Source organism: Stegostoma tigrinum, chromosome 19 (assembly GCF_030684315.1).
Source record: "Stegostoma tigrinum isolate sSteTig4 chromosome 19, sSteTig4.hap1, whole genome shotgun sequence".
Lineage (NCBI taxonomy): Eukaryota > Metazoa > Chordata > Chondrichthyes > Orectolobiformes > Stegostomatidae > Stegostoma > Stegostoma tigrinum.
Window position 1 is genome coordinate 149,028 of NC_081372.1, and position 16,240 is coordinate 165,267.

Genomic DNA, 16,240 nt, shown 5'->3' on the forward strand with positions numbered 1-16,240 from the left:
AGTGAACCGTATTTCTATAGATCAGAAACCATATGGAGGCTAGACCAGGTAAGGCTGCCAGTTTTCTTGTACTTTTGTACATCATCTGTGAACCAGATGGAATTTTTGACAGTTGGTTTCATGGTACTCTTACTGAGAAGAGCTTTCACTTCCAGAAGTCTTATTGTAAATTTTGAATTGCACAAACTCTCACTTTATGATTTGAACCTGGCATGAGGTTGGTTCTCTGGATTGCCAGCTTACCTGTACATATTGATTCTGTGTGAATCTTGTTTCTTTGCATTACAGCTGACATCACGTTGGCTGAATGGGGTCGTAAGGCCATTGAGATTGCAGAGAATGAGATGCCTGGTTTATTGATGATGAGGAAGATGCATGCGGATTCTAAGCCGCTGAAAGGAGCCCGGATCGCAGGCTGCCTCCATATGACTCTTCAAACTGCTGTATTAATTGAAACCTTGACTGCACTTGGAGCAGAGGTAATGTCAGCATAAATTGTACGCCAAAAATGTCTTAATTGACAAAATGTGTCTCAGCTGAGTTCTGCATTGGTTTAGAATGTAAATTAACTCTCAGGGAACAGCTCACCTCCATTTTACTGAACTTTGATCAGCTGATCCTTGGAAATTTCTAAGAATGAACACAGAACATTACAGCACAGTACAGGCCCTTCGGCCCTCGATGTTGTGCCGACCTGTCGTACCGATCTCAAGCCCACCTAACCTACGCTATTCCATGTATGTCCATATGCTTGTCCAATGACGACTTAAATGTACCTAAAGTTGGCGAATCTACTACCATTGCAGGCAAAGCGTTCCATTCCCTTACTACTCTCCGAGTAAAGAAACTACCTCTGACATTTGTCCTATATCTTTCACCCTTCAATTTAAAGCTATGCCCCCTCCTGCTCGCTGTCGCCATCCTAGGAAAAAGGCTCTCCCTATCCACCCTATCTAACCCTCTGATTATTTTATATGTTTCAATTAAGTCACCTCTCAACCTTCTTCTCTCTAATGAAAACAGCCTCAAGTCCCTCAGCCTTTCCTCGTAAGACCTTCCCTCCATACCAGGCAACATCCTAGTAAATCTCCTCTGCACCCTTTCCAAAGCTTCCACATCCTTCTTATAATGCAGTGACCAGAACTGTACACAATTCTCCCAAGTGCGGATGCACCAGAGTTTTGTACAGCTGCAGCATAACCTCTTCGTTCCGGAACTCAATCCCTCTATTAATAAAAGCTAAAACACTGTACGCCGCCTTAACAGCCCTGTCAACCTGGGTGGCAACTTTCAAGGAACTGTGTACATGGACACCGAGATCCCTCTGCTCATCTACACTACCAAGAATCTTACCATTAGCCCTGTACTTTGCCTTCCGGTTACTCCTACCAAAGTGCATCACCTCACACTTGTCTGCATTAAACTCCATTTGCCACCTCTCAGCCCAGCTCTGCAGCTTATCTATTTCTCTCTGCAACCTACAGCATCCTTCATCATTATCCACAACTCCACCAACCTTAGTGTCATCTGCAAATTTACTAACTCATCCTTCTACACCCTCATCCAGGTCTTTTGTAAAACTGACAAACAACAGTGGACCCAACACTGAGCCTTGCAGTACACCACTAGTAACTGGTCTCCAGGATGAAGTAACTGGTCTCCAGAATGCAAAGATTACATCTGCTATTTCCATGAACACCACCTGTAGTTGCCTTCGGTGTAGATTATCAGGGCTCAGGCATGTATCAGCTTTCACTGTGATTCATTTCTCCATTTCTCAATAATACTAATTTGTTTAAATTCCTCCTTCCTAATGGATCCTTGCTTCCTTGAATATTTCTGGGAAGTAAATTGTATCCTCTTCTGTGAATAAAGAACAGAAGTAATTTAGTTATTGTCCTTTTTCCTTCTCCATTTTCAATTCTCCTGTTTCAGACTTCTAAACATTTTCTGTTTATATATTTATAGAAACTATTACAGTCCACTTTTATGTTCCTTTCCCCCGCTCTGAATCAACGCCTTGGTCGTCCTCTGCTGAATTCTAAACTGCTCCCAATCCTCAAGGTTATGACTTTTTCTAGCAACTTTATATGACTCCTCTTTGAAACAAATACCATCTTTAATTTCTTCTGTTAGCCGTGGTTGGGTACTTTTTACCTGAAGTGTAGAAAATAGGTGCAGGAGGTTGACTGTTTGTGTGATCTCAGTATTGCAGTCCCACTTTCTCTCCATACATCTTGATCCCTTTACCTGCACAGATTCACGACTCTGAGTGAACAAGTTCTTCCTCATCTCAGTCCAGAATGGCTTACCCCTTATTCTTACATTGTGACCCTTAACTTTGTACTTCCCCAACATCGAGAAACATTCTTCCCGCATCTAGCCTGTCCAGCCCTGTGAGGATTTTATATATTTCTCAGAGATCCCCCCCTCATTCTTCTAAATTCCAGTGAGTACAAGCCTGGTCAATCCAGTCTTTCCTCATATGTCAGTCCTGCCTTTCCAGGAATCAGTCTCGTGAACCTTTGCTGAACTCCCTCAATAGCAAGAATGTCCTTCCACAGACCAGGAGACCAAAACTGCACCCAATACTCAAGGTGTGGCCTCACCAAGGCTCTGTACAACTGCAACAAGACATCCTCACTCCAATACACTCATCCCCTCGCAACGAAGGCCAGTGTAACATTAGCTTTCCTTGCTGCCTGCTGCGCCTGCATGGCGATGTTCAGCGACCATTCCACCATATCACCTGGATCTTGTTACACCTCACCTTTTCCTAAACTGCCACTGTTCAGATAATAATCTGCCTTCTGGTTTTTGCAACCAAAGTGGATAACCTCACATTTATCCACAGTATATTGTATTTGCCAAATATTTGTCCGCTCAGCTCGTCTGTCCAAATCACCCTGCAGCCTCTTAGCACACTGAGCACACACTGCCATCTAGCTAAGTGTTGTTTGCAAACTGAGATATTGCATTCAATTCTTTTGTCCAAATTGTTAATGTATACTGTGAATAGCTGGCTTCCCAACACTGAACCCTGCAGCACCCCACTTGTCGCTGCCTGCCACTCCGAAAAGGGCCTTTTTATTCCAACTCAATGCTTACTGTCTGCCAAACCATTCTCTATCAAAAATGCATTACCTCAGACATCAAGAGCTTCAATTTTCCTTACTAATCCCTTGTGTGGAACCTTGTCAAAAGATTTGTGAAGGTCCAGATATGCTATCAACTGTTTCACCCTTATCGTCTCTACTGGTCACAACCTCAAAAAGTTCCAGAAGATTTATCAAGCATGATTTCTCTTAGTGAATCCATGCTGACTTGGACCAATTCTGTCACTGCTTTCCAAATGCTCAGTTATTACATCCTTAATATTTGACTCCAACATTTTCCCTACCACCGATGTCAGACTAACCAGCCTACAAGTCTCCTTTTTCTCTCTCCCTCCTTTTGTTTTGAAAGAGTGCTGTTGCACTAGCTGCCATCCTGTCCATCAGAATTTTTCCAGATTCTACAGAATGCTTGAAAACGATTACTGATGCGTCTGCTATTTCTAGGGCCACTTCTTTGAGTACTCAAGGATGCAGAGCATCAGGCCCTGGGGATAGAGATAGTAGGAATTGCCGATGCTGGAGAATCTGAGATAACAAGGTGTGGAGCTGGATGAACACAGCAGGCCAAGCAGCGTCAGAGGAGCAGGAAGGCTGACATTTCGGGTCTGGACCCTTCTTCAGAAAGATTTCTGAAGACGGGGACAGACCCGAAATGTCACCTTTCCTTTTCCTCTGACACTGCTTGGCCCGCTGTGTTCATCCAGCTCTATGCTTTGTTATCTCAGATCCTGGGGATAGTTGGGTTTTAGTCCTATCAATTTCCCCAATACCATTTCCTGACTAATAAGGATCTCCTTCAGTTCCTCTTTCGTGCTTGACCCACCGTGGCCTAACGTTTGCTGAAGATTTTTTTTTGCCTCTTTGGTGAAGACAGATCCAAGGTGTTCAGCTGGCCTTCCGTCTCTTTCAATTCACCTGATTATAACTACCGGAGACCTACATTTGTCTTCACCAGTCTCTTTCTCTTCACATTATCTATGAAGCTTTTGCAGACAATTTTTGTTTTCTGCAAGCCCACTTTCATATTCTGTATTCCCCTTCCAAATTCAACCCTTTGTCCTCTGTTGAATGTTAAATTTCTCCCATCCTCAGGTTTGCTGCTTTTTTCTGGCCAGTTTATATGCCTCCTCTCTGGCGTTAACACTACCTCCGAAATTTCCTTGTTAGCCATGGTTGAGCCACCTTTCCTGTTTTACTCTTATGCCTGATAGGGATGCGCAGTTAGAACATAGAACATAGAAAAGTACAGCACAGTACAGGCCCTTCGGCCCACAATGTTGTGCTGTGGAATATTCCTAATCCAAAAATGTGTGTGAGAGAGAGAGATGGCGGGAAGAGGGTGTGTGTGTGAGAGAGAGATGGGGGGAAGAGGGTGTGTGTGTGTGTGTGTGTGTGTGTGTGTGTGAGAGAGATGGGGGGAAGAGGGTGTGTGTGTGTGTGAGAGAGAGATGCGGGGAAGAGGGTGTGTGCGTGTGTGTGGGAGAGGGGGGGGTGTGTGTGTGAGCGTCGGGGAGAGGGCCTGGGTCTGTGTGAGAGGCGGGGGGAGGGTGTGCGTGTGAGAGAGCAGGGGAGTGTGTGTGTGTATGAGAGAGGTGGGAGGGCGCGAGGGTCTGTGAGAGAGAAGGGGGGGCGCGAGGGTGTGTGGGGGGGGGCGCGAGTGTGTGTGAGGGGGAGGGGGGGCGCGAGTGTGTGTGAGGGGGAAGGGGGTGCGAGGGTGTGTGAGAGAGAGAGGGGGCGCGAGGGTGTGTGAGAGAGAGAGGGGGCGCGAGGGTGTGTGAGAGAGAGGTGGGGGCGAGGGTGAGGGGTTGTATGTGCGCGTGTGTAGGGGGTGCGGGGAGGGGGAGGTGAGTGCCTCCGTACGAGGGGAGAGGGACAAGGGTGAGTGCGTGCGAGGTTGGGCGTGTGTGAAGTGTGGAGGCAGAGTGTGTGTGAGAGAGGTGGGGAGGAGGTGAAGGGTGTGAGGGGGTTATCTGCGCATGCCGGGAAGGGAGAGTGTCTGTGTGGGGGTGTGCATGTGTGTGCATGTGTGTGTGTGCATGTGTGTGTGTGTATGTGTACGCCCATGCATGTGTGCTGGTGTCACCTGCAGTGTGACGTGAACCCACAATCCCTGTTGAGGCAGTTCTTGTGCTTACTGAAATTTGGCAATCAGCTTCTGCTTGGCAACTACGTTGTTGTGTGTCCCGAGTTTTGCCTTGGAGAACGTTTACCCAAAGATCTGAGGCCAAATGTCCTTGACCCTTGAATTGCTCCTCCACTGGGAGGGACCAAGCCTGTTTGGCGATTGTTGCACAGTGTCCATTTATTCATTGTTGTAGTGTCTGCATGGTTTTGTGAATTTCTCATGCCTTGGGGCATCCTTGCCTGTAGTGTATGAGATAGACAGCATTGGCCGAGTCACATGAATATCTGCCATGCATGTGGTGGGTGGCGTTCACACATGTGATGGTAGTGTCCACGGCAAAGATCTGACATGTCTTGCAGAGGCACGTGTACACACATATCCTCAATCAGTGTCTGTTTCTCACACAGATCTCCTCCATACGCATGCATTCGTTCAAGCACACGCGCGCGCACAGACTTGGTGTCCCTCCCAGACACACCACGTGCACTCACACTCTATACGCCCGCTCCCCCTCTTCCCCCGCGCTCCCTCTCTCTCCTCTCTCCCGCTCCCCCTCTCTCCCTCCTCCCCCGCTCCCCCTCCCTCTCCCTCTCGCCCGTGAATATGTGGCATGAATTTGTATGTTTGGATGCCTTCTATTTTGTTCAAAAGCACACAACCTCTAGACTGTCAGTCAGTGAGGCATTTTCTGACCTAAAATGTAATCACTTCTTTACGCTGATCAAACCTTTAGTTTACTCAGGACAGTGATTTCAAATGAATTCAGGTATTTACATATACGCATTAGTTAAAATCTTCCAACTGATTAAAGATTTAGTAGCATCTTAGGTTTGTTTGGTACATCCTCATCAGTGGTGTGACCTTTGATCTTTTACTTATAAATTCTATGCCTTATACTCCCTTTCTCATTAATATCTGAAGAGGACTAAGACTTCAAAAGCTTGTGTTTTTCAATTAAACTTGTTGGACTGTACCCTGGTGTCATGTGATTTTTGACCTTGAACAATTTTCTGGCTGAGGTTCATGAACATCAGCTAATCTTCTGCCTTTTCCTGGTATTGCTGCACATCTTTTCTATCCAGATAATTGTCCAATAACATCTTGTATGCCTCAATTGAACCTTATTCCATGGTTTTTCCAGGTCATGTATTCCGTACCCTAATTACATTATGAGAAAGTTATTTATCCTATCACCCTTATAGTTAACGGTGTGGAGCAGGAGGAACACAGCAGGCCAGGCAGCATCGGAGGAGCAGGAAATTTGAAGTTTCTGATTGGGATCCTTGCTTTGCTTGACAGTTTAAGTCTGTGCCCTCTTTTTTTTAAACCTATGAGTTTCTCCCTACGAGCTCTAACAGATACTTACGGAATTGAAAACCTCTATCAAATCTCCCCTCAACCACCACCTCCCCAAGGAGAACAGTTAGCAGGAGTAGGTATTTGCCCCTTCAACTTGCTGCGCCATTCATTAGATCATAATTGATCCATATGCCATGTTCCTGCTTTCTCTACATTCACCTTGATGCCTTTTAAATCTAAACGCATGTTTCTTTCTCTTGAGCTGAAGCCAGACACTGTTTCAGAGTGTCAGAAAAGGCTCAACAGGCCAAATTGTCATCTCCTATTTCTTCTGTTTTATCCATAAGCCATCCTGGTAAATATTTCCTTCAGTCTCTTCAGACCCTTCAACTTTTCTTAAGATTGATCCCTGAATTTGGACAAATCAGTCAAGTTCAGGCCCAACCAGTGGTGTTTTTAAACCTTTAGTGCAACTTCAGTGCTTTTGTACTCTGGTTTTATTTATGGAGTGCAGGATCCTATGTACCTTTATTAGCCACTCTCTCACCGTGTCATGCTGCCTTTGAACGATTTGTGTACTCATACTACTGGGTCCCTCTGCTCTTGTACCCTTTCACGGTGTCCTTTAATGTTTGAAGACAAATTACAAGCAAATTACAAGTTAGTATTGTGGATGTTGGAAATCTGAAATAATTCAGATTGTACTTGAAATGTTAACTGTGTTTCTGTCTCAATGATGCTGCCAGATCTGCTGAGTCTATAATGCTTTATTGTCATTAGCATGTATAAGCATTGGCTTTCATTCATAGTTTTAAATAGATCTTCAAGTGCACATGCTGAGGAATTTTTGTTCTGAGACATGAACTTTCAGTTTGAGATGTTTAATTGCTTAATTGAATCCTGCTTTGGTCAATGGATGAGTAGTTATTGTTTATTTTCTCCTTTGCCATGTGCGATTGACAAATGCAGGTTGAAGTCCTCATTGTTATCGCAACTAAACCTTGATCTCATTTCAGGTCCAGTGGTCGAGCTGCAATATTTTTTCTACTCAGGATCACGCAGCTGCAGCAGTTGCCAAAGCTGGAGTTCCTGGTCAGTACAATAATACAATTATAAGACCATAAGACATAGGAGCAGAAGTTAGGCCATACAGCCTGTGAGTCTCCTCCTCCATTCAAAAATGGCTTATACGTTTCTCAACCACATTCTCCCGCTTTTTCCCCCATAACCCTTGATCCCCTTGATAATCAAGAACCTGCCTGTCTCCGTCTTAAATATACTCAATGACCTGGCCTCCACGGCCTTCAGCAGTGAATTCCATAGATTCACCACTCTCTGGCTGAAGAAGTTTCTCCTTATCTCTGCTCTAAAAGATCTTCCCTCTACTCTAAGCCCATGCCCTCAGGTCCTACTCTCTCCTACCAATGGAAGTGTCTTCCCAGCATCCACTCAGCCCAAGCCATTCAGTATTCTGTAAGTTTCAATTAGATTCCCCCTCATCCTTCTAAACTCCAATGAATATAGTCCCAAAGTCCTCAAATGTTCCTCGTAAGTTAAGCTTTTCATCCCGGGGACCATTGTCATGCATCTCCTCTGAACCTGCTGCAGGGCCAGTACGTCCTTCCTGAGATATGGGGCCCAAAACTGCACACAATACTCCAAATGTGGCCTGACCACAGCCTTTTAGAGCCTCAGAACTACATCCCTGCTTTTATATTCAATTCTTCTCAAAATAAATGCCAAAGTTGCATTTACCTTCCTGACTATTTACTCAACCTGCAAGTTTATCTTGAGAGAATCCTGGACTGGAACTCCCAAGTTTCTTTGCACTTTAAACTTGTGAATTTTCTTCCCATTTAAAAAATAGCCCATACCTCTTCTCTTACCAAAATGCATGACCTCCCACTTCTCCATGTTGTCCTCCATCTGCCACTACTTTGCCAACTCTCCTAACCTGTCCAAATCCTTCTGCAGACTCGCCACATCTTCAATTCTCCCTGTCCCTCGACCTATCTTTGTACCATCTACAAATTTAGCCAGAATGCCTTCAGTTTCTACGTCGATACTATTAATGTATAAAGTGAAAAGTTGTGATCCCAACACTGACACTTGTGGAACACCACTTGTCACCAGCTGCCATCCTGAGAAAGACCCTTTTAACCCCACTCTCTGCTTTCTGCCATACAGCCAATCTTCTATCCATGCTAGTACCTTGCCTAAAACACCAAGGGCCCTTTCAGTCTTTTGCCTCACTCTCTTTTTAAATAGGGGTGTCATGTTAGCGATTTTTCAGTACTCAGGAACCCTCCGTGACTTTAGCAATTTCTGAAAGATCACTAACGCCCCCCCTATCTCTTCAGCTATCTCCTTCAAAACTCTGGGCTCTAGTCCAACTGGTCCTGGTGATTTATCCACCTTAAGGTCACTCAGTTTTTCTAGCACCTTCTCCTTGATCATGGCACCATATGTAGCTCTGCCCCCGGTTCTCTCAAATCTTTGGGCTATTTGTGTCTTCCACTGTAAAGATTGACGCAAAGTAATTATTCACTTCCTCAGCCACTTTCTTGTTCCTCACTACTATCTCTCCAGTGTCATTTTCCAGCAGTCTATTGTCCACTTCTGCCTCTCTTCTGCCTTTCTTTTGCCCTTTAGATGTCTAAAGAAACTCTTACAGTCCTCCTCTATATTACTGGCCAGCTTACCCTCATATTTAATCTTCTCCCTCCTTATTTCTTTTTTTGTTGCCCTCTTGGTCTTTGTAGGCTTCCCAATCCTCTGGTTTCCTTCACCACATTGTATGCTTTCTCTTTTGCTGTTATGCTATCCCTGACTTCCCTAGTCAGCTTTGGTTACCTCATCCTCCCTGTATCGTGCTTCTTTTCCTAGGGATGAATTTTTGCCGTGTTTCCTGAATTACTCCTAGAAACCCCTGCCATTGCTGTTCCATTGCCTTTCCTGCTCTTCTGGTTAATTCTGCCCAGCTCCTCCCTCATTTCTCTGTAGTCACCTTTATTCAGCTGTAATACTGTTACCTCTGATTCTATTTTCTCCCCTCAAATTGCAGACTAAATTCAATCATATTATGATCACTGCCTCACAAGGATTTCTTCGCCTTAAGCTCCCTTATCAAGTCTACCTCATTGCACAACACTAAATCCAGTATTGCCTGTTCCCTGGTGGGCTTCTCCATAAGCTGCTCCAAAAAGCCATCTCGTAGACATTCCCCAAACTCCTTTTCTTGCAATCCACTACCAAACTGATTTTCCCAGTCCACCTGCATTTTGAAATCCCCCATGATCTCTATAACTGTGCCTTTCTTACACACCAGGAGATAGAAGAGGTTTACCTTGCGCCCCAGCTCCTGACTACTGTTTGGAGTCCTGTGCATAATTCCAACTATGATTTATTACCTCTGCAGTTCCTCAACTCTACCCCCACAGATTCTGGCACCATCTGGCACTACTCGGTTTCTTACTATTGATTTAATTTCATTTCTTGCTGACAAGGCAACACCACCTCCTCTGCCTACCTGTCTATCTTTTTGATGAGATGTATATCTTTGGATTTTCAGCTCCCAGTCCTGATCCCTTTGCTGCTATTTCTCTGTTATGCCCACCATATCATACCTGCCGATTTTGATCTGCACCACAAGCTCATTTATCTTATTCCTTGTACTGCGTGCGTTCAGATATAACACCTTCAGTCCTGTATTGGCCATCCCACTTCTCATTGTCACTCATTTATCAAATGTGCTTGAAGTTTGATTTCTAACCCTTTCCAAGTACTCTGTCCTATTTTGTGTCTGTGCTGGAGACTTTAATAACCTCTCCTGAGTTCTCTTTGCCCATCATTTTTTTTTCATATTTTTCTCCACAGTGGAATATACTCCAATAGATGTTAGCCTGCAGCTTTGTTCCCTACTGGGGATGTTTTACCCTTATACTTCCTATCTTGTATGCTAAGTATGATAAATAGGACACAGATCACCATTGGATGGCATGGGCACATGTAGCACTAATCACTGGGAGGTCACTAAAGCACACTTGGTAACTTTTGATTTTAAAGTAATAAGGTATAGTGTTTAGCCATTTAAACTTGACCATTTGCTTTCTTGCAACCATTTGGAGAGGGCAGGGTGATGGGTCGAGTATAGATTACCCACCAAAGTAGCAATAACATCAACTGTCAGCTTGGAACTTCGTCGACTGAGGATTTTCTGCTCCACTAATGTTCAGCGTGTGTAGCCACCACCACTTCCTTACTAATCACAGGAGGAGTGCACTCAGTCCACTGGATCTGTTTGTTTGATAGTACAGAATTTAAGCATTGTTGAGAAAGGTTGTGTTTTGTCACAACTTAATTTTCTATTCATCAGGACAATTCCCAACAATATCAATGTGCAGAGAAAGCAACATTTATACTATGAGGAAAGTGCCGATTAGTCTGCAAGTGGGGTCTGATGGGTAGACGTATTGCCATGGAGAATATACCCATTAACATTGACAATTAACAACCAGGATTTGGTTATAGTTTAAACCATGCAGATTAACTCTTATTAGCCAAGGCTTTGCCTTGATAAATGAAACAGTGAATGGGTATCTCACTTTTCTCCCCCCGTTAAACCGAGTGTGTGTTGTTCTTTCTGTGCGGGTTAATTTATGCAGCTTCCAGTGCACGTCGTAAACCTGATTGATAATCCTGTAATGGTTATTGACACAACTTCACGTCAAGATTATCCAGCAAATGTCATCCAATTAGGTCCACTTCATAACCATTTACCCACAACTCTAGCTTTATCCTTTTTAAATCTTGCTATCTATGTTTAAAGTTGCAATCAAATCTGCTTTTACCACATTTTGTGTAATCTAGAGTGCACAATCACACTTGTTTTAAAATAAAAGTTTCCTCACCTTTGGTTCTTCTGCTAATAACTTAAACCTTTTGTAAACTTGATTTGTGTGATATGGTCATCTCTGTCTGGGTCGTATTTATTGCCCCTTTGGATGGTAGTGGTGAGCTGTTGTCATCAGCCACTGAAGTCCATAAGCTTAGATGCTTGGACAGCAACAATAAACTTTGGCAATATGCTTTCAAGTCAAGAAACTGTGTGTGACTTGAGGGGAGTTTGCAGCTGGGGGCTATTTCCGTGCCTCTGCCCTTGTCTTTCTATTGGGTAGAGATGGAGCCTTGGTGAGTTACTGCAGTGCAGGTGGTAGATGTTACATTCATACAGCTGTGCATTGGTGGTGGAGGAAGCAAATCTTTGTGCTGTGGTGCCAGTCAAAGCTGTTTTGTTATATATAATGTCGATACTCCTGAATGTTGTTGGAGCTACCAGGTTGAAGAGTATTCCATCAGATTCCTGACTTGTGCTTTGAGGAGTTAGGTGAGTTACTTGCTGCAGAATTCCCAGCCTCTGACCTGCTCCTGTGCCACAGTATTTGTCTGGCTGGTCCAATTCTGTATCAGTCAATGGTAACAATCTGAGGCTGAATAATGTCCAGATCTTGCTGCATTTGGTAATTAACTGCTTCAGTATTTGAGGAGACATGAATGGTGCTGAACATAGTGCAGTTATTGTAATCATCTTCACCACTTCTACCGTTCTGATGGAGAGAAGTCATTGGTGAAGCAACTAAAGATGGTGCCTGGGGCATTATACTCAGGAACTCCTGGAAATCTGTTGTTTGGCCGAGAGGAAAACGAGCTCCAAACAGTGGGGAATTTTCTCCTGACTCCTTTTGACTTGAATTTTGCTTAGCCGCCTTGATGCCTTTCTTGGCCAAATGTGGCCTTAATGTCAAGGGCAATAACTTTTGCTTCACCTCTGGAATTCACTTGTTGAGCCTGTATTTGAAAGAAGGGAATAATGAGGTCAGGAGCTGAGTGGGCTAGATGGAACCCACACTTAATGTCTTAGAGCAAGTTATTATTAAGTAAATGCAGCTTAATAGCAATTTGCTAATTGAGACTATTCTGGGGCATTGGGGTTCATGTGAAATTGTGGTAGTGTCCTTGCTTCTGATCCTTGAGGTATGGGTTCAAGCCCCACTTGCTCCTGTGGTACGCAATGACATCTCTGAACAGGTTGATTAGAAAATATTGTTAAGCAGATAAGTGGCTCTTATGATACTGATTTAGTAGCGTGCCTGCCTTTGGGCCAGGAGGCCCTGGTTCAAGTCTCAGCTGCCCCGGTGGTGTATAATACTTCTCTGAACAGATTGATAAGAAAGTAGTCAGTTTGGATTTGACCTTTTTATGAACTGGCAATGTTTTGACTTGCCATATCAGATGGGTAGTTGCCGGCGTTGTAATTGTTTGGGAAGTGCTTTGCTTCAGTACTGTTGTCCAGATGTTGTCTGACCGACTGAATAGCTGGGACCTCTGGAAGACGCAGGTTTGTAGAATTACTCTGTACAGAAGACATAAATGCTGGCCATCCAGTAATGCCCACATCCCACAAATGAATAGAAAAACAGAAGATTGGGGGTGGTGAACATGAGAGGTGTATAAGATTACGAGTGACAATGGGCAGGTAGATGTCTCCTTTCTAAGAAGGGCCAACAACGAGGAGTCCTAATTTTTGAAGGGAAAGGCTTTTATTTCAAAGGTTTAAGAGGGGGTTTTGAGGAAAAAGATTCCCAACCAGAGGGTGACAGAGGTCTAGAAGGAACTTCTCGGGAGGCCAGTTCAGATAGGAAACCTTCTAACCTTTTAAAAAGTACTTTCATGGGCACTTGAAGAGGTCATAATATTCAAGGTTATGGGCCTGGTGCAGGAAAGTGAGACTAGATTAGATTTTACTGTTAGGTGTACCCGAGTGCAAAAGTATAGGAGTACAATGGAAAGTGTACAGAATCACCACTACCTGGCACCATCTTTGAATACAGCATTAGAATTAAAAACAACAGTGCAAATTAAAGAGAGAAACAAATGGAAAATAAAATGTTCACATCACCCTTGCTGCTGCCACGAATCTTGAGCCTGGCTCACTAATGCCACCTGTGCTGGCCCCATCAATGCAATGGTGTCACTATCACTGCATCTGCTACTTTACAGCCTCAAGGCCTGTGCTTCGCCATCACCTGCATCAGACCTACCAACATTGAAATTGCCACGCTCCAGTTTCTATGGAGATAGTAATATATTTTTGGCAGTGTGGTCTTGATAGGCTGAAATGCGTCCATACCTGGTTACGTTTGAGAAGGTGGTGGCGTGCTGCCTTTTTGAACTGCTGCAGTCCCCCTACTGTGGGCCATTAGGGTGTGAATTCTAGGATTTTGACCCAGTGTCAGTGAAGGAATAGCAATATATTGCCAAATTAGTTTGGTGAGTGGCTTGGAGGAGGACTTGAAGGTGGTGGTATTCCTCTATATCTTCTGCTGTTGTCCTTCTAAGTGGAAGCAGTTATGGGTTTGGAAAGTGCTGACTGAAGATCTTTAGTGAATTTCTTGTAGATAGTACAAGTGTCAATGGTGGAGGGAGTGGATGCTTATGGATATAGTGACAATCAAGTGGCTGCTTTGCCCTGGATGGAGTCAAACTTCTTGAGTGTTGATGGAGCTGCACTCATCCAGGCAAGTGAGGAGTATTCCATCACACTCCTTACTTGCGCCTTGTAGATGGTGGACAGGCTTCGGGGAGTCAGGAGGTGAGTTACCCGCCGCAGTATTCCTAGCCTCTGATCTGCTCTTGCAACCACTGTGTTTATGTCGTGAGTCCAGTTTAGTTTTTGCTCAGTGATAACCCCCAGGATGTTGATGGTTGGGGATTTAGTGATAGTAACAATTAGCAACATTGTAGGAGAGGATTAAGCAGCACCATTGTGGTATAAGACCCTTTGGGGAAGCATGACCATTGTATGGTAGAATTCTTGATTAAGATAGGGAGTGACGCAATTAATTCAGAAACTATGGTCCTGAACTTAAAGAAAATTAACTTTGAGGTTGTAGACACGCTCGCTGAGCTGATGGGTTTGGTTACAAACGTTTTGTCGCCCTGCTAGCAACATCTGCTTGATGTATTGTAGGGTGATTAGTGAGTCTGGCCGTGGTGTGTCTTCCTGTTGTGGCCCGTCTCAGAGGTAATGGCACATTGTGCTTTTCGGAAATCCATTCCTTTGGAAGACTCTGTATAGGTACTCCTGTTCTGCTTTGCATAGTTCCGGGTTGCTGCAATGTGTTGTGGCTTGTCTAAGTACTGTTCTGATGCAGCTCTGTTTATGGGCGTCGGGGTGTTTTCTTTATAGCAGAGAATGTAGAGTGGATGTCTGACCAAGATGTGTAAGATTGAGGGGCATGAAGATGTTGAACAGAATGTCCCCTGTTTTTGAAGGGCAGAGCTGGGACAATGGTTTAGTGCTGTAATGCAATGATAAGTTGATGGTCAGAATATTTTTTCCAGAGTTGAAATTGTGAAAACTAGGAGACATCCATTTAAGGTGAAAGGGGGAAAGTTCAAAGGAGATGGGAGGGACACGTATATTTTACTGAGTGGTAGGAGTTTGGAAGGCGCTGTCAGAGGTGGTGGTGGAGGCAGATATGGTAGGGGCGTAAGCATGTGAGTATGCAAGCAATGGAGGCACATGGACCAAGGCCAGACGGAAGGGATTAGTTTCATTCGGCATCATGTTCGTTACAGCATCATGGGCCAAAGTGCATGTCCCTGTGCTTTATAGTTCTATTTTCTATTGTTGCTAGACTATTAATCCAGAAACTCAGTTTTCCTCATGCTCTAGCGACCCAGGCTTGAATTTAATTTAATTAAAAACCTGAAATTAAGAATCAACAGATGGCTGTTGATTGTTGGAAGAACCCCTCTAACTCATTAACGTCCTTCAGGGAAGGAAAATTGCAATTCCTCTCCTGGTCTAGCTTCTGTATGACTCCAGAATCCCAACAACCTGATTGACTCACAACTGCTGTCTGAAATGGGCGAGAAACCACACAGCTAAGGATGAGCAATGAACACTGGCCAGCCAGCAATTCCCATGTCCCACGAATGAATATCAAAACAAGGGGATGTAATTTTAAGATGAAGATGTGATGTGGATCTGAGGAAAACCACTTTTACTTAGAGGGTGGTAAGGGTCTAGAATGCACTGTCGCGGAGAATTGTTGAGGCCGGAAACCTCAACTCTGGAAAAAGTACTTGGATGAGCACTTGAAATGTCATCACGTTCAAGGCTATGAGCCTAGTGCGGGAATGTGGGACTAGTGTAGATTGTACCACTAAATATGTACTGATTCAATGGTCTGAAGAGCCTATTCTGTTTCTAAAATGTGTTGCCACTGACAAGAATTTCTGAATACATCTGGTGCTGCCATTCCCTTCTCTGTCTCTTGAACTCGGTCTGCCTAGTTCACCAGTTTGCCTTCCTGAATTGCTGTTATCCATTTCATTGATTACTGCATTTGACGTTATCTGCAAACTTTGAAATTATGCCCTGAATATTATTAATCGTATGTCCACACATCTATTTCATTGAAATGTATCAAATGAAGCAGTGATTATAACCCCAACCTCAGGGAGCCCCAGAATGTGTTCCCCCTAGTATGGTCGAAAGGAAGTAGTTCTGTAACTACTGTGCTTTCTGCCCTTTAGCCGATTGTGAACTGTTAGACTTAATCGGGAAAAGTGTGCTAATTCAGGAAACATGGTGATGTAGTGGTAATCCAGAAGCCCCAGGGTGACACACATT

The 16,240-nt window shown here is 44.1% G+C and overlaps 1 protein-coding gene across 1 annotated transcript in view; it reads left to right on the forward strand.

Annotated features, from left to right (window-relative positions):
- The first annotated feature begins 262 nt into the window (after nucleotides 1-262).
- Nucleotides 263-16,240, forward strand: part of ahcy (adenosylhomocysteinase) — a 70,711-nt gene continuing 54,733 nt past the window's right edge. The window contains exons 1-2 of the mRNA XM_048550495.1: nucleotides 263-479; nucleotides 7,557-7,632. Of these exons, the coding sequence (XP_048406452.1) occupies nucleotides 345-479; nucleotides 7,557-7,632 (211 nt within the window). The 5' untranslated portion in view covers nucleotides 263-344. The remainder of the gene's footprint in view (nucleotides 480-7,556; nucleotides 7,633-16,240) is intronic.